Raw genomic sequence first — 18,807 nt, forward strand, 5'->3', positions numbered from 1 at the left:
GCTGGCCAGTAAAGGCCTCACAGTAACCCTCAGTCCATTGGTCTAGCCCTTCTTGGGCACTAGACTTCTTCTTCTATGACATTGTCCTATCTCACCTCTCCCCACATGCTAAAAGGAATTCTTTTTAAATATAGTCACACGTATCAATGTCCTATTCTTTAATTTCTTTCACAACAGATCTTAATGCCTGGTTAAAACCCATGCTTAGATCAGTATCCTTATAGGTTAGTGATCAGTCTTCACACAGTTAAGGGAAATATCTTGTTCATTTTCTTCTCGGGAGCGCCAGAGGAAGTTGCTTCTTCCCTAGAATGTGTTTACTGTAAGGAGGGGAAATGTGGAAAGAAAACATACTAATGTATAAAGATATAAAGGTAGAATGCTCATACCTTGCTACTGGTGTTGTGGTTTGTGTGTGTGTGTGTGTGTGTGTGTGTGTGTGTGTGTGTGTTTGCTCTATTTTCCAGTTTTACATCTTAGTGGATCAGGTTTTTATAAAAAACGGATCATTAGAGGACTGAATCTCTCATTAGTAAAACTACAGATATTATCCTAGAAGACTAATACCAGACAAGCTTATACTACCAAACTAAATAGTCAAAATATTTTAATTGTTTTGCTAATTGAGGAAAATGAAACCAACACTAATCGAATTGACTCAAAAGAGTAGATTGGGCACAAGAAAATGATACTCATTTTATAAAATTGAACCTTGTAGAAGACCTGAATGCAAGCAATAATAAAATACATTCATTTTTGGCTTGTAAAGTTTATTTTACATACTTATACTCCGTTTGATTTATTTTTTTTAATAAAAGCTCTATTGAAGTGTAATTCACATGCCATAGAATTCACCCTTTTAAAGTGCACAATATCAGAGTCATAGGTATGTGCGACACTGGCCTTATCTAATTTTAGAACATTTTCATCTCCCCTCCAAAATCATACCTACCAGCACTCACTCCCCGTTCTTTCCATCCTGCAGTCAGTAGCAAACATAAATCTACTTTCTGTCTCTACGGATTTGCCTATTCTGGACATTTCAGATGAATGGAATTACACATGTGGACTTCTATGACAGGTTTCCTTCACTTAGCATCCTGTTTTTAAGATTCATTCATTTAGTGATATACATCAGTACTTTCATTTTTATTAGTACAGGATATCACACAAAAGGGTAATGCCATATTTTATTTACTCATCCACCATTTAATGGACATTTGGGTTGTTTCTAGTTTTGGGCTGTTAGGAATTATGTCATTATGAACATTAGTGTATACGTTTTTGTGTGGACAGAGCTTTTTAATTTTATTGAATATATACCTCAAGTAGAATTGCTAGATTGTGTGGTGATTTCTATTTTCCAGTCTCTTCAGCAGTGCATGAAGTTTCTAATTTCTCCACATCCTCACCAAAACTTTTTACTGTCTTTTTGATTGTAACTAACTATCCTAGTGGATGTGAAACAGCATCCCTTTGTGGTTTTGATTTACATATCCATAATGGATAATGAGCATCTTTTCATGTGCTTATTGGTCATTTATATATCTTTTTTGAGAAACAAATAGGATTGTGTTGAATCTGTAGATCGATTTGTAGAGTATTACCATCTTAACAATGTTAAGTTTTCTGATCCATGATCATGTGATATCTTTCATTGCATTTATGTTTTCTTTAATTTCTTTTTACAATTTCTTTAAAAAAAATTTTTGAATGTTTATTTTTGAGAGAGAGAGACAGAGCGTGAGTGGGGGAGGAGCAGAGAGAGAGGGAGACACAGAATCCAAAGCAGGGTCCAGGCTCTGAGCTGTTAGCACAGAGCATGAAGTGGGGCTTGAACCCACGAACAGTGAGATCATGACCTGAGCTGAAGTTGGGTGCTTCACCGACTGAGCCACCCAGGCGCCCCTACAATTTCTTTTATGTAGGCTTTATGCACAATGTAGGGCTTGAACTCACGGCCCTGAGATCAAGACTTGCATGCTCTACCTAATGAGCCAGGCAGGTGCCCTATTCTTTCATTTCTTTTTTTAAAAAATTGTTAAGGGGTGCCTTGGTCAGTTAAGTGTCCAATTCTCGATTTCAGCTCAGGACACGATCTCATGGGTTGCATGTTGGGTTCTGTGCTGACAGCATGGAGCCTGCTTGGGGTCCTCTCCCTGCCCCTCCTCTGCTTGTGCATGCACACACACACACACTCTCTCTTTGTCAAAATAAATGAATAAATAAACATTAAAAAAATTTTAACAACCTACTGAGATATAACTCACAATAATATTACATAGTTTACCAACTTAAATTGTACAATTTCATCATTTTTGGTACATTTAGAGTTGTGACACCTTTGCCACAGTTAATTTGAGAACATATTCATCATCCTCAAAAGAAACCCTGCATGCATTAGTACTTACTTCCCACTTTTTCCTAACCTCTTACTTATAGTCTGAGGCAAATACTTATCTACTTTCTGTCCCTATAGATTTACCTATTCTGGAGATTTCCTATAAATCATACAATATATAGCCTTTTGTGACTGACTTCTTTCATTTAACACAATGTGTTTTGGCATGTATTGTTACCTGCCTGCTTTTTATTGCCAAGTAGTATTCCATTTTATAGATATGACACATTTTACTTATTCATCCATCAGTTGATGATGGACATTTGGATTTCTTTCACTTTTTGGTTATTACAAATACTGTTGCTTTGAATATTCATGTGTAAATTTTGAAAAGGACATCTGTACCTCCTTTAATTCCTTTTAACAATGTTTGTAGTTTTGCATAAGTCTTGAACTTCTTTTGTTAATTTCTTATCAGGATTTTATTCTTTTTGATGTTGTAAATAGAATTCGTGTTTTTTTTTTTAAATTTTTAACGTTTATTTTATTTTTGAGAGAAAGAGACAGAGCGTGAGGGGGAGAGGGACAGAGAGAGACAGAGGGAGAGGGACACCGAATTGGAAGCAGGCTCCTGGCTCCAAGCCGTCAGCACAGAGCCCGATGTGGGGCCCGAACTCACGAACCGCGAGATCATGACCTGAGCTGAAGTCGGATGCTCAACCAACTGAGCCACCCAGGCGCCCCTAGAATTGTTTTCTTAACGTCAATTTTACATTGTTTATTGGTAGAGTGTAGAATAAAATTGATTTTTAGATTTGGGGTACCTGGGTGGCTCAGTCGGTTAAGCATCTGACTCTGGCTCAGGTCATGATCTCACGATTTGTGAGTTGAAGCCCTGCATCGGACTCTGCTGACAGGTTAGAGCCTGGAGGCTGCTTTGGATTCTGTGTCTCCCTCTCTCTCTGCTCCTCCTCCACTCATACTCTGTGTGTGTGTGTCTCTCTCTCTCTCAAAAATAGATAAACATTAAAACTTTTTAAATTGATTTTTGCATTGATCTTGTATCCTGCAACCTTGCTGAACTTCTTTATTAAATCTTAAAGTTTTCTGGAGGATTCCATTTTATTTTTCCAAAGTGAAAATGTGTCTTTGGTATGTATCCCGTATATATACTTCCTCCATTTTTAAAAAAATATTTTCTTTCCATTTGCAACTCTATTGTCCACTTTTGTTTAAATTCTTGCTTCTCTTATACTACCACTATATTTGTATATCGTGTGAATTAGGTCACTTCAAAGATTTCCTGAACAAATCTTCAAATAATAGTATATTCACATGAACTGATTAACAAACATGGATCAATATATGAAAGTAATGAGGCAAACAGTTTCTCAAACTTAGAATGTTTATGAAGAATGATCTTTGTATATATCAATTTGTGATTGTCCATTGACACATGGTGGAAAGAAAGTACAGGGCATTTCTAAAGGATATTTCTAAAGGATAGATTGGATGCCTCAAGAAGACATGACAGATAAAGATGCAGAGTTGATTGGGGTCAGAGAGTCTTCAGTAGGAGCCAAGATAGTGCAGAACTACTGGAGTCAAAATCAGGGAAATCTGGACTTATTTTGTGACCCACACCAAAAAATCTCTGAAAATAAAAATACTTATTGTGTTGTTCCAAATTTGTTTTCAAATTATTACTTCAGACTTCAGCTTAGAGACAAGATGGAATAACAGGAACTTTATTTACTTTTCCTCCTAAAATGACCAAAAATCTAGACAAAATATATGAAACAATGGTTTTTTAAGACACTGGAGATCAGACAACAAAAGACAGTAATCACTGAGAGATGGGAAACAGATGATGTGAATTCTATGATTCTCCTAGGTTAACGTCTTGAGAGAGGTTTCAGGCCATGGTATAAGGAGAGGGAACTCAGGCAAAGCCCAGGGATTCTCTGAGTTGAGAAGATGGGGCAGGGTCTGGAAAGACCAAGGCTGCTACAATTCACTGGACAGGTTACAAAAGAGGAGAGGGCTACCCAGAGAAATAACTGTGGTCGATTTGTGGAGCCTTATCTTAACAATGCATGGATAGGAGGAAACCACCCAAGATCAAGGAAAGAACTATCCGAGATGATTAGAGAGAACAATGCCCAGTGTATACACAGGGCCTGGAATAGTTCTGTATCCCACCAGTCAGACTGGAAATCTTATAATTCTTGGGACATTGGGTACAAAACTCAGAAAGGTCTTGCCTTGTAGTAGGGATATGAAGCTAAATGCTCCTCTGATCCCATCTAACAAACCTTAAAGGACCCCCGATATTTGAACAAACATTCAACCAAAGAAGATACACAGATAACACAAAAGCATACTTAACGATGCTCAACATCATTAGTCATTAGGGAAATTCATATTAAAATCACAATGAAGGGCACCTGGCTGGCTCAGTTGAAAGATCATGTGACTCTTGATTTGGGGATCATAAGTAATGAAGGGCACCTGGCTGGCTCAGTCGAAAGAGCATGTGACTCTTCATTTGGGGATCATAAGTTCTAGCCCCATACTGGGTATAGAGGTTACTAAAAAATAAATAAACTTAAAAAAAAAATCACAGTGAGATGCTACCACTTACCTATTAGAATGGGTAACATTAAAATGTCTGACCATACCAAGTGTTGGTGAGAATGTGGAGAAAAAGGAATTCTTACCTACTGCTGGTAGGAATGTAAAATGAATCAACCCTCTTGGAAAACAGTTTGGCGGTCTGATTCTGGCACCAGTTCTGATGTGTGGGGTTTTTTTTTCACATCACCAAGTAATTTTCTGACACCAGCTGGGTGTCCTATAGTCAACTGAATTCCTACACTACCTACGTGAAGATAGCATCAATCCCAAAGGTTAAGGGCTCAGTCCTACAAGACTGTCTCCCACCTACCCACCCCACTTCTGACACAATCACAAGACCAGGTGTCACTGGTACTTCTGACCAACTGCTACAGATTGGACGTTCTAAGGACTCTTCTCCCTGGGTTTGAGTAATTTTCTAGAGCTGCTCACAAAATTCAGGAAACATTTTAATTACTAGATTGCCAGTTTATTACAAAAGGTTGACTGAGGAACAGCCAGATGGAAGAGATGCATAAGGCAAGGTGTTGGAAAAGAGGCATGAAGCATCCATGCTCCAAGCACTCCACTCTCTCTTCCCAAATCTACATGTGTTCACCAACCCAGAAGCCCCCCAAACACTCTCCTATGGAGAGTGTGAATCATTACCTGTGATTGATTAAATCATTAGCCGTTGGTGATTGAACTCAATCTTCAGCCTGTCTCACTTCCCCAGAGGTTTGGGCGGGACTAAAAGTTCCAACCCTCCATTGTGGTTGGTTCCTTTAAAAAGGGCCTTCCACGGGGCACTTGGGTGGCTCAGTCAGTTAAGCATCTGACTTCCAATCAGGTCAGGATCTCACAGTTCATGAGTTCAAGCTCCGCATCAGGCTCTGTGCTGACAGCTGAAAGCTTGGAGCCTGCTTTGGATTCTGTGTCTCCCTCTCTCTCTGCCCCACTCCGCTTGCACTCTGTCTCTCAAAAATAAATAAACATTAAAATTAAATAAATAAAATAAAAAGGGTTTCCAAAAGCCATCTCATTAACAAAGGCACATTTATCGCTCTTTTCAGGAAATTCCGAGGGTTTTAGCTCTGTGCTAAGTACTGAGAGAGACAAAGACCAAATGTATATTTCTTATTACAAATCACAATATGTCAGGCAATATTTTAGAAAGTTTATACACACACTTAACATATGACCCAGCTATACTCCTGAGTAATTTGCCTTGGGGAAATGAAGAGTTCATAGTAGCTTTCTTTTTAATTGCCCAAACTAGAAATAACCCAATGTCTAACAGGTAAATGGATAAGCAATGTGTAGTGGGTCCAGACAATGAAATATTTATTACTCAGGAATAAAAAGAAATGAACTACTTATACATGAATGGATCAATCTCAAAGTAATTATGCTGGGTGAATGAAATCAGGCAAAAAAGAGTTCATATTGAAAGAGTTCCACTAGTATAAACCTCTAGCAAATGCAAACTAATATACAGTGACTCTAATAAGCTGATTAAATGCCCCCCAAATGCATTTGTTGAAGTTCTAACCCTTACAACCTCAGGATAAACCTGTATTTGGAGATAGGGTCTTTACAGAGGTAATTAAGTTAAAATGAAGTCACCAGAATGGGCCCTAATTTCATGTAACTTGTGTCCTAGAAGGAAATTTCTACTCTGATGGGTAGAGGGGAAAGTTCATCTTGAGAAGTCACAGTGAGAAGACAACTGTCTACAAAACCACAGGAAAAGGCCTCAAAAGAAATGAACTCTAAGGATACTTTGATCTCAGACTTCTAGCCTCCAGAACCGTGATAAAATAAACTACTGTTCTAGCCACCAGTCCATGGTATTTTATTATAGTAGGACTAGCCAACTAATGCAGTGACAGAGAGCAGATCAGTAGTTATATAGAGAGTTGAGGGCTGAGGAGGGATGGTGGGGGGGGGGGAAGTGTTACAAAGGACAATAGGGGACTTAGAGAAGTAAGGGATATGTTTGCTGTCTTGACTGTGGTGATGGTTTCATGGCTATATAAATGCAGTACGCCAAGAGTTACCAAACTGCAAGCTTTAAATATGTACAGTGTATTGTGTGTCAATTGCACCCCCCAATAACGCAATTAAAATTTATTTTTGCTTAACTTTTATACCACTCTTAAGAGCAGCATGGTCCACATCTATTTTGGTTTTGGTTACTATGGTACATTTTTGTATTTTTCATTAATAATGCCTTATTGTATATACTTACTTTAATTTTATTTAACTTTATTATTATTCTTATTTATTTTTTATACTTACTTTAATTTTAAAATATTGATATTGCATTTTGCAACCATCTTAAGAAACATAATTTCATCATTAGATGTCTTTGTCTGATGGTATTATACATAAAACAATGAGTACGATATTCAGAATGGAGTCTTTAAGGGGCACCTGGGTGGCTTAGTCAGTTAAGTGTTCAACTTTGGCTCAGGTCATGATCTCACTGTTCCTGGGTTTGAGCCCCGAGTAGGGCTTTGTGCTGACTGCTCGGATCCTGGAGCATGCTTCAGATTCTGTCTCCTTCTCTGTCTCTCTCCTCCTACCCCGTCCCCTCACCAACCCCCCACCATGCCGTGTGTGTGTGTGTGTGTGTGTGTGTCTCAAAAATAAACATTAAAAAATTATTTTAAAAAAGATTAAAAAATTAAAAAAAAACATGGAATCTTTAAGAATTGTTCATGATGATCTATAACACGAATTATGAGCTTGGGAGTTTAATTCCTACTCTCATGTTAATTTAAAAATCCATGATTTCCTTTTCTTGGGTGGTGTACATCTGTTCCACTGCCACTGTAGCAATATTCAAATGTTCCCAGATCTGTTGGCCGATCTTCGAAATCACCTAGGGAGACCGATAAAACAGATTCCTGCATCCCGTCCCCTGTTACTCTGGTTCAAGAAACCTGGAGTGAAGTTCAAAAGCCTTGTTTTTAACTTTTTTTATTAGAGAAAATTTCAGACACGTGTAAAACAGAAGTAATAGTATAATTAACACCCATGTACTTATCACCTAACTGCAACAATAATCATCTCATGGCCCAATCTTTGTTTCATTTATACCCATCCTCTCCCTTTAATTTCAGTGATCTCTGGTTTTGAGAAGTTCTCTGGGTGACATGATTATAAAGACACATGGACACACACACACACACATCATTAAAACACCCAATACTATTCTAATTGTATAGGCATATTAAAATGTAAGCAATTTTCTCTTGTTGAACATTTAGACTATCTTCAATTTTTTGTTTATAAAGAAGGATATGATGTATAATCTAACACATAATTTTGACCAAATATTTAGGCCTTAACTACAGTTTGCATAATTATACATTTTCATTCTAAATATTTTCCTAATTGAGAGATTTATCGGGAATACATGAAAACATTTAATGAGTATTTGTTGAATTATTAATCTAAATATGTAAAAACATTTTTAGTTGGGAGATACAAAATAATCTTAAATTCTATAAACCTACAAAGGATTTATAATCCCACTGGGGTTCTAAAGTAAATTCCCTGCGGGGTGCTTGGGTGGCTCAGTCAGTTAAGCTACTGACTCTTGATTTTGGCTCAGGTCATGATCTCACGGTTTGTGAGTTTGAGCCCCACATCAGGCTCTGTGCTGACAGTGCAGAGCCTGCTTGGGATTCTCTCACCCTCTCTCTCTGCCCTTCTCCCCTTGTACTCTCTCTCTCTTTCTCTCTATCTCTCTCAAAATAAATAAATATCACAAAAAATAAAGTAGGGCCGCCTGTGTGGCTCAGTTGGTTAAGCATCCAACTTTGGCCAGGTCATGATCTTGCAGTTCATAAGTTCGAGCTCCACGTCGGGCTCTGTGCTGGCAGTGCAGAGCCTGGAGCCCACTTCGAGTTCTGTATCTCCCTCTTTCTCTGCCTCTCCCCTGCTCACTCTCTGTCTCTCTGTCTCTCTCTCAAAAATAAATAAACATTAAACAAAAATTTAAAAAAAATTAAATTCCCTGCAATGTGATTTTGAGAGTTTGCTTTGGTGAAGGTGGGAATTGAGAGGTGGTAGTGTAAGGAGGGGTAAAAAAGACTGGAAATATGTGGGTGTTTATATATAGAGATGACAGATTCTGACTACCTGCTTGTATAAGAGCCTCAGTCTACTGTGAGGTCTTTCCAGCTTGGTCATGGCCATGTGTTCACCTTGCAAGGAAGTAACAGCTGTGATAAGAAACTAAACCATAATTGGACTTCTCCAATTATACTGATAATAAGATTTCAGGACTACAGTTCAAGTACTGTGGTTTGGAATTCAGTTTGTTTCCTGAAGTACAGGTGGGTGTTCCCTCTCCTCTCCATTAGGTATTCATTTATATTGGGGCTGGGCAAAGGTCTAATGACATACACTTGCTTTGGTCTTACCAAGCAGTCAGGCAGTGAAGCAGTGTTGCAATTAGCTAAAATGGCCAGTGTGAGATGTTCCCTCATACTGGAGCCTGGGGTTTGGGACAGAAAGGACTCAGCTACCCTAACTCTTGGGATCTCTAAACAAACTTCTTGCAATATCTCTGTGAAGAGTTTGTAAATGAAACACACAAACCATAACATAAAATCTTTTTTTCTCATTTCACTCTTTTTTTTTTTTTTAAATTTGAGAGAGAGAGAGAGAGAGAGAGCATGAGCTGGAGAGAGGGCTGGGGGGGGGGAAGGGTGGTGAGGAGAGAGAGAGAGAGAGAGAGAGAGAGAGAATCTTAAGTGGGCTTCATGCTTAGTGCAGAACCTGATGACCTGAGCCCAAATCAAGAGTTGGTTGCTCAACCAACTGAGCCACCCAGGCACCCTCTTTTCTCATTTCATTCTATTATTACATAGTAAATAAGGTTCCTTTTCTGAGTGATAATTCCATAAAATATAAATTGGGAAAGTATCTCCATCATATAAACCTTTTCTTACTTTGCCTGAGCATTAAACTATTTCATTCTCAGGGTTCCTGGGTAGCTCAGTCAGTTGAGAGATCAGCTCTTGATTTCAGCTTAGGTCATGATCTCAGGGTTCATGGGATTGAGCCCCCAGTCGTGCTCTGTGCTGGCAGTGTGGAGCCTGCTTGGGATTCTCTCTCTCCCTTTCTCTCTGCCCCTCCCCCTTCTCACACTCTAAGGCTCTCTCAAAATAAACATTTAAAAAATAAATTATCTCATTGTCTAAAAATTGGTTTTCAATCTATTTTGACTATATTCTTTTTCTCATCTACTCCAGAAAATGAATGATGATCAAGCAAAAATAAGACATCTACCACGGTGATTTATCATTAAGTCATTTGATAAATGTTTATCATGTTTTTTTGAGTACCTATCATATAAACTCAAATGCTTGGTATTAGAGCACTTGAGGCAACTGGTTTTAGGAGGAAGATGAATTTACTTTTAGAAATGTTGTATTTTAGGTTGAAATGCTTAGTATGGATTGGAGATAGGAGGTTAAAGTTTGGAAAAGAGAATAGGATTAAATAAAGTTGAAGCTGGAGCATGGGGCAAACCTCCATATTTAGAAAATAGGGGAGAGGAGGACAAAGAAAAGAAATCAGCAAAGGAGAAGTAGCCTAAATATTAAGATAGTTATATTCATAAAGGTAAGAAAAGTTTCATAAGAGGAGGTTGTTGGGGTGCCTGGGTTGCTCAGTCAAATATCTGACTTCATCTCAGGCCATGATCTCATGGTTTATGGGTTTGAGCCCCACATTGGGCTCTGTGATGACAGCTCAGAGCCTGGAGCCTGCCTCAGATTCTGTGTCTCTCTCTCTTCCTGCCCCTCCCCTGCTCACACTCTGTCTCTATCTCTTAAAAATTAATAAATGTTAAAAGAGGAAGTTGTCATGGCACCTGGGGGGCTCAGCCAGTTAGGTTTCTGACTCTTAATCTCTGCTCAGGTCATGATCTCATGGTTTGTATGTTTAAGCCCCACATCAGGCTCTGTGCTGACAGTGCAGAGTCTGCTTGGGATTCTCTCTCTGTCCCTCCCTTACTTTCTCTCTCTCTCTCTCTCTCTCTCAAAATAAATAAATAAATAAATAAATAAATAAATAGGAGGTTGTCACAGTGTCAAAGGTAGCAGCTGAAAGAGAATGGGGATTGGTGATGAAGAAAGTCATTTGTTGAAATAATCTTGGAAAACCATTGGGGAACTTCTTTTAACATTTAGGTTTCCAAAATTTTCAGAAAAAAAAAAATTTCTGAACTTCTTAGAAAAAAATATGTTCTGTTCAACTCAGGAAGTAACTTTCTTTTTAATGTTTATTATCTTATTTTTGAGAGAGAGAGAGAGAGAGAAAACTAGTGGGGGGAGGGGCAGAGAGAGAGAGACAAAGTCTGAAGCAGCCTCTGCACTGACAGCAGAGAGCCCAATGTGGGGCTCAAACCCACAAACTATGAAATCATGACCAGAGCCCAAGTCAGACGCTTAACCAACTGAGCCACCCAGGCACCCAGGAAGTAACTCATAAATACGTTTTATTTGGTCTCAGATGTTACTAGCTATTTCATATTGGAAGAAAAATATGCTAGAATACATAAATTAAGTAGTTGTAACAAGAACAACAAAAAATGGGGCACCTAGGTGGCGCAGTCGGTTAAGCATCTGACTTCAGCCAGGTCACGATCTCGCAGTCCGGGAGTTCGAGCCCCGCGTCAGGCTCTGGGCTGATGGCTCAGAGCCTGGAGCCTGTTTCCGATTCTGTGTCTCCCTCTCTCTCTGCCTCTCCCCCGTTCATGCTCTGTCTCTCTCTGTCCCAAAAATAAATTAAAAAAACGTTGAAAAAAAAAAAAAGAACAACAAAAAATGGTTAAATAAGTTTTTTTTTATCTCACAAAATGGTCTTAAAGACCATGGAGCAATTAGAGACTCTGGTTCCTTCACCTCCTTGCTCTGTCATCTCTTAGGGATCAATGTTTAGTTTCTTTTTTTTTTTTTTTTAAGTTTATTTATTTTTGAGACACAGAGAGAGACAGACCCCAAGCGGGGGAGGAGCAGAGTGAGAGGGAGACACAGAATCCAAAGCAGGCTCCAGGCTCTGAGCTGTCTGCATGGAGCCCGATGTGGGGCTTAAACCCATGAACTGTGAGATCATGACCTGATCCAAAGTTGGACACTTAACTGACTGAGCCACCAAGGTGCCCCAATGCTGGCTTAGTTTTGCCCATGTTTTCAAAACAGCTCCTGGGACATAGGAAAGGCAGTAGAGGGCAGAAGGATTCATCTTTAATGAGATGACCTGGAAGTTAAATGCATCAATTCTGCTCACATTCCATTAGCCTAAAACAGTCACATGGTCACATTTAGTTCCAAGGTAGGTTGAGAAATGTGGTAGGTTGAGAAAAGCTGAGTAGTCATGCATTCAGCTAATATTCAGGAGAAATAAAATTGGAAGTGGAACAGAGTAGTCATTAGCACATAGGGTCTGAAAGAGGTCTTTCTTCATAAGGTAAGTTTTTGTAGAATTCAATTACTTTTGCCCAAAAGATTCTTACTCCATTAATTTTATAAATTAAAAAAAAAATTCCCCTTACTGGCTAGTTTACTAGAGAACTAGTAAAACCATGAAGGATATTAAATTATTGTGATTATTTTCATGAATTATTGAAATACATTCTATGTCTACCTAGTAAAGAAAAACAATGGAATATTAGATTTGTATTTCTTATTGTATTAGATTTGTATTACTTATTGATTTCTGGGTAACAAATTATTCCAAAATTTAGGAGCTTACTACAATAAACATTATCTCACAGTTTTTTTTTAATTTTTATTTTTTTAATTTGAAAGAGAGAGAGAGAGAGAGCACGAGTGGGGAAGAGGAGCAGAGGGAGAGAGGGAGAGGATCCCAAGCAGGTTCCATGCTGTTGATGCAGAGCCTGATGAGGGGCTCAATTTCACAACTGTGAGATCATGACCCAAGCCGAAATCAAGAGTCAGATGTTTAACTGACTGGGCTACCCAGGCACGCCATCTCACATAGTTTCTGAAGTTAGGAATCTTAGAATCTCAGAATTAAGAATCTCAGAGTTTAGCTGGATGGTTTTGGCTCAGGATTTCTCATGAGGTTGCAGTTAAGATTTCAGCCAAGGCTGCGGTTACCTGAAAGCTTGACTAGATTGGAGAATTCACTTCAAAACTAACTCAGTGTCTCTTGGCAGAAGTCTCTAGTTCCTTACCAAGAGACCTTCTCTGCTAAGCCTGCTCAGGACCCATGGCAAACAGCTTCCACCAGAGTCACCTACAAGAGGAGTGCAAGAGAGCAACAAAACACATCTTATGACCTCTTAGAAGTGACATACCATCATTTTTGCTCTATACTATTGATCATGTAGACCAACTTTGATACAGGGTGGGGAGATTATACAAGAGTGTGAATATCAAAAGGCACGGATCACTGGGGCCCATCTTAGAGACTGGCTACTACAGTACCTACCTTTTATTGGGGGGGAAAAAAAACCCTGCAGAGAACCTATTGTTTTTTGGTTTTTGTTTTTTTGTTTTTTGTTTTTTTTGTTTTTTTTTGTTTTTTTTTTTTTTTTTAGAAAGGGGAAGTGGGAGGAGGGAGAAAGGGAGAGAGAGGAGGGAGACAGAGAGACTCTTAAGCAGGCTCTATGCTCAGCACAGAGCCCAATGTGGGGCTCTATCCTATGACCCTGGGGATCTTGACCTGAGCCGAAATCAAGAGTCAGATGCTCAACTTACTGAGCCACCCAGGCACCCTGAATCTATTGTTTTCTAAAATAAAAAACTTCCATCCAAAAGTTTGTACAATTATTTGTTCCAGTTTGTCAGTGCAAACAAACGAACTTGAGGCATTTACTGTGCACAAAAAAAAAGTTGGCACATGTGCATAAGATGATTTGATTAGTTTCATTAAGCTCTCAGGAACATTCAGTCTTTGAGGTTTTATTTGATTAAAATGTCTGTTTAAAGAATTCTTCACTTTAGGGGGCGCCTGGCTGGCTCAGTTGTCAGAGCATGCCACTCTTGTTCTAAGGGTTGTGAGTTCAAGCCACTGTTAGGCATAGAGATCACTTAAAAACTAAAGATGAAAAGAGAAGAGGTCTTCACTTTAGCTGTTCACAAATGGCTTCCTCAGAGCAAACATCTTCAATCAGATGTGGTTTCTTGAAAAGTTTCAGAAGTTACTGTTAAGAAGGTCCTTTGAAAGTGAGTTTCTGTAATTTTGGATCCAGTTTAAAGTCATAGGATCCTTTAGCCTTGTCTGAACAGTGAGCTATATTTGGGGATTTGGCATACAGAGGGTCTGTCTTGGATTAGGTCTCAAAATACCTAAAGGATTTCCTTAAACAGGCCCCGGGTCAGATACAACAGGTGTTTCATTTCTAATTTTGGAAAGAGAAGCAGCCAGTTGAGAGTGAGGCTGTTCTGCACTCATTCAGCAGGACGGAGAACAATAAGTAATTTTGCCCCGACATAAAATGTAGAAAAGACTGGAAATGTGTTATTCTTCTAATACTTCTGATAACAAACCACAGTTTTAGAAGACAATAGAATTTTGATGAGTTCTGATAAAGGCTTCTGTTTTCTTAGTACTTGATAAATTTGTTTAAAATTAATGAAAGTGCACGTTAGTGTCAGGTTCTATACTAGAATGCTTATTTAAATGGTCACGTACATTCTTATTTGGATTACACCACTGTCAGTGAATTAAATTTTTGTAATGGAAAATAAAGACGTTGTAGAATAAATGATCTATCTGGTTTCCCCTACTTTTCAAAATATTTCAAAGGAATTTGGGGGCTTTAGAAGATGGTGATATTATTTTATTAAAAAATATATATGTAAGCACATTTAAATAAGATTAAAATATGTCTAGGCTTTAAAATAAAAATATGCTTGGGGTGCCTGGGTGGCTCAGTCGGTTGAGTGTCTAACTTCGGCTCAGGTCATGATCTCACGGTTGTGAGTTCGAGCCCACGTCGGGCTCTGTGCTGACAGCTCAGAGCCTGGAGTCTGATTCAGATTCTGTGTCTCCCTCTCTCTCTGCCCCTCCCCCACTCACACTCTGTTTCTGTCTCTCAAAAATAAATAAATGTTAAAAAAAATTTAAAAAAATATGCTTGAAACACACCACCCCAAATGCAATTATTGTGCATATAAAAATGAGCAAAACTAGGGGCGCCTGGGTGGGTCAGTTGGTTGAGCGTCCGACTTCGGCTCAGGTCATGATCTCAAGGCTTGTGAGTTCGAGCCCCACGTGGGGCTTTGTGCTGACCACTCAGAGCCTGGAGCCTGCTTCTGCTTCTGTGTCTCCCTCTGTCTCTGCCCCTAACCACTCGCATTCTGTCTCTGTCTCTCTCAAAAATAAACAAACATTAAAGAAAAAAAATAAAAATAAAAATGAGCAAAACTTTGGGGTACCTCGCTGGCTCAGTTGGCAGGGTGTGCTTTTCTTAAAGTCAGGGTAGTGAGTTCAAGCCCCATATTGAGTGTGGAGCCAAAAAAAAAAAAAACGGTAAAAAAGAAAAATGAGTAAAGCTTTGTATTTGATTGACTTTTAAAAAAAATTAAAGCAATGTAATCATGACCATTTCAACTACAAAACAAGGGTTGATAAATTTTTAAATGTGAGGTCCCTGGAAATATAAGTTTCTAATATGGCCTCATGATATTCAGCAATGTAATCTTAACATGATATACACAGTAGATTCCTCATAAATACATATTGAACATGAGATCAGATTCAGAAATTCTTATTGAAGGAATACTAAAATAAATATTAGAAAAGGTATCGTTTTCTTTTGGCACATCAGAAAGTCTGTTGCTTATAAAATTAATACTATAGAATCTATTCATTTTAAGAATTCAATACTTAAGCTTTACAGTTTAGATATTACTTTACTTTGAATTCCTCTATGGGTTTAAAAAGCAAGACATGTTAAAAAAAAAACTCGCGCCATGTTGTAAGTAGTAGTAAACTTGGTAATTATTTTTGAGTGAAATGAGAAATATATGCTATGTAAATATTTTTAAAGATAGGTTTAACTTCAATAGGTTTGACTTGAACCTGCATTTTTCTAAAACACTGCATTCCAAAGTATTTCTCTACAAAATGTGTAAAATTTAATATTGGGACAAGAAAATTCATTTAGGTCACAATAACTTGTTATTACACAACTAGAGATAAAAATCTTTAAACATTAAGAATTCAAAATTCTAGAAGCTCCGAGGAAACCGAATACAGGCGTCATTAATGCTTACACCGAAAGTACTGAAAACAAATTTCTGAAACAGAATTTTCAGTAATTTGCGTTGGACTCTCACCATCTGGCCTGCCCTGCCTGTATCCGAGTTTGACTACATGTCTAAATCTAGAGTAACCCTACACTTTTCTCTTCTTCTCTCCCTTGTCCCCATAAGGCCTCAAGACTGGAGTAGAGTTTATGATTAACTGTGTATTTTGATAATTAGAACACCAAATGCGGTAGTATATTAGCACCGTTAAATTCTGGTGTCACAAAAACATATTGGATAAATTCTGGGTTCTAAAGCATAACGTATCATTCAGCTTCTAAGAGTAAAAAGTTGAGTTGGAAGCCTCAAACACTGCTGGAACCCACGGCAAATCCAGCATGTTATCAAGCAATTACAAGATGGATTTTTGAAGAAGAAATACTTTTTCTGACCAGTGACATCACTTTGTGCTACGGTGTGCAGTTACAAAGGCAGGGTGAACACACTCTGTGGCAAAGACATCATCTTGCCATAGGGCAGGAGCTGTAGTCCTAATTTCTAAAAGGAATCGGCAGTCTACGGTTGATTTATGGACAGCCTGTGTCGTCCCGCACAGTGCCAGTTCCAGGAGACCTCGCCAATTAGCTCTCTTTTCTGCTTAAGCCGTTAAAGCCACCTCCATGGAAACGCCAGAAGAGGCCGGGGGGAGGGGAGCAGACAGGTGCGCCCTCTGTTTGGGAATACACAAAGGGCCGACCTAGCCGCCGCGGTGTCCCTGGCAACTCCACGCAAGCAGGGCGCGCGCACTTCTCGCGGGCCCGCGGCGCAGTAGGCAGCTGGGCGGGCGGGCGGGGCTGCGCGCGCAGGTCGCCCCGCATCGGCTCGCGGACACCCTCGGCCTGCTCGCGGACGCGGTGCCCGGGAAGCGCGAAGCCGGCTCCCGGCAGCGGCGGCGCCCGCGCTGTAGGGACTTGTAGTCCGCGTGCCTCCCAGGCACCTCCCCCGGGTAGGACGGTCCGCGCGTCCCCACCCTCCGCAAGCCGACTTCCTGCCGCTGCCAAAACTACACCTCCCGGCGTCCTCTCCGCTGTGGGGCCGAAAGTGAAAACAAATTCTGGGCTGTGAGGGTGCTGCCCTCCGCCGGGCGCCCCCACCCGCTCTCCGCCCCTCCGGCGCCCTCCTGCGAGGTGGGGAAAGGAAAGGCCGCGTCTTTCTCTTTTGGCTTCCTCGGCTCCTAGGGTGGGGAGCGCGCGGGGGACGCAGGCCTCGCTTCCCCTGAGCCGGCCCCGCGCACGCGGGGTGCCGGGGGTTTCCTCGCCTCACCCCGGTCGGGACGAGGAAACTTGTGGGGGCGGCGACCCCCGGCTGTTTTCCTGAGCCGGGCAGCGACTTTTCACGTTCGGGGTTTCTTTAATTTGCCCCCGTTGCCGCCGGGCGCGTGGTCCCTCGGGAGGCGGCCGCGTGCGCACAGCCATGCATTAGGCAGGGCTCCCCTATGCGCGCGGGGAGCGCCGCCCGCTGCCTCGGGCCGCCGCCGCCTGTCGCCGCCCGCGGAGCCCGAGCCCGAGCCGCCGCCCCTCCTAGGCCGGGGCGTCGAGGAGCCGGCGGCGCGGCCATGTGGGGCTAGCCCGCGCCGCGCCTGGCCTGCAGTAGGACCGGCAACATGGAGGCGGCCGTCGGCGCTTCCGACGGCGTGGACCAGGGCGGCGCGGGGCCCCGCGAGGACGCGACGCCGATGGACGCCTATCTGCGGAAACTGGGCTTGTATCGGAAACTGGTCGCCAAGGACGGGTCGTGCCTGTTCCGAGCCGTGGCGGAGCAGGTAATGAGGTGGGGGACGGGGAAGGCTGGGTGGGAAAGAGGCGGCGGGCAGCTTTGCGGGCCGCCCACGTCCGGAGCAGCGCGTGGCCCGGCTGTCGTCACAGCGGTTCATTGTAACGCCGGAATGGGACACTTTCCTGGGTCTGGAGGCTGTAAATCGAAACTTAAAAACACATAAATTAACTGGGTGTTGTCCCTCTTGGTGTAGAGATAATGAGGACAACCTGTGAGGCCTGTTGAGCGCCTTGTTCGGTAGATTGATTGCCGGGGACTTGGCGAAATGATATTTTTCCATTCTGTTCCGCATTCACCTTCTCTCGGCTTTATAAGCACAGCGTTCACACCAGTAAACCGGTGTTTACTAGAGGAGGTGGTGCACCCGGCATAACTCGCTGAGCATTGTTTTTTCTCTACTGGACTTTGGAATGTGGGGGAGTCTAGTTCGTCGATGTCCGCTTCAGAGCGGAAAAATGTAGTTTGGGAAAGTCAGCCTTTTAAAAATATAACTGTTTTAAAACAATTGTCTTGGAGTAGATTCCACCCTCTGTTAGACTCTGCAAGGTTTATTAAAAATAATTTTCTTCTTAAAAGGCTGTTTTGGTGTTGGATGTTCTCTAGGCTCTTGACCGAATTTCCCCTGCTAATGGTCATTTTCTAACAGGAAAATTTTTTTCTTTTATAAGAGAGTTTTTTCCATGTTACATAACAGTGTGTAGTTGGTATGCAGTCACCAAAACCCATCCTATATTGAAAAATAGCTGTCGAAATAGTTGGACAAAAGTTTCA

At 40.9% G+C, this 18,807-nt stretch overlaps 1 protein-coding gene across 1 annotated transcript in view; it reads left to right on the forward strand.

Annotated features, from left to right (window-relative positions):
- Positions 1-17,810: 17,810 nt before the first annotated feature.
- Positions 17,811-18,807, forward strand: part of OTUD4 (OTU deubiquitinase 4) — a 46,224-nt gene continuing 45,227 nt past the window's right edge. The window contains exon 1 of the mRNA XM_030312993.1: positions 17,811-18,022. Coding sequence (XP_030168853.1) covers positions 17,864-18,022 — 159 coding nt within the window. The 5' untranslated portion in view covers positions 17,811-17,863. The remainder of the gene's footprint in view (positions 18,023-18,807) is intronic.

The sequence above is a fragment of the Lynx canadensis genome, chromosome B1, assembly GCF_007474595.2.
Source record: "Lynx canadensis isolate LIC74 chromosome B1, mLynCan4.pri.v2, whole genome shotgun sequence".
Lineage (NCBI taxonomy): Eukaryota > Metazoa > Chordata > Mammalia > Carnivora > Felidae > Lynx > Lynx canadensis.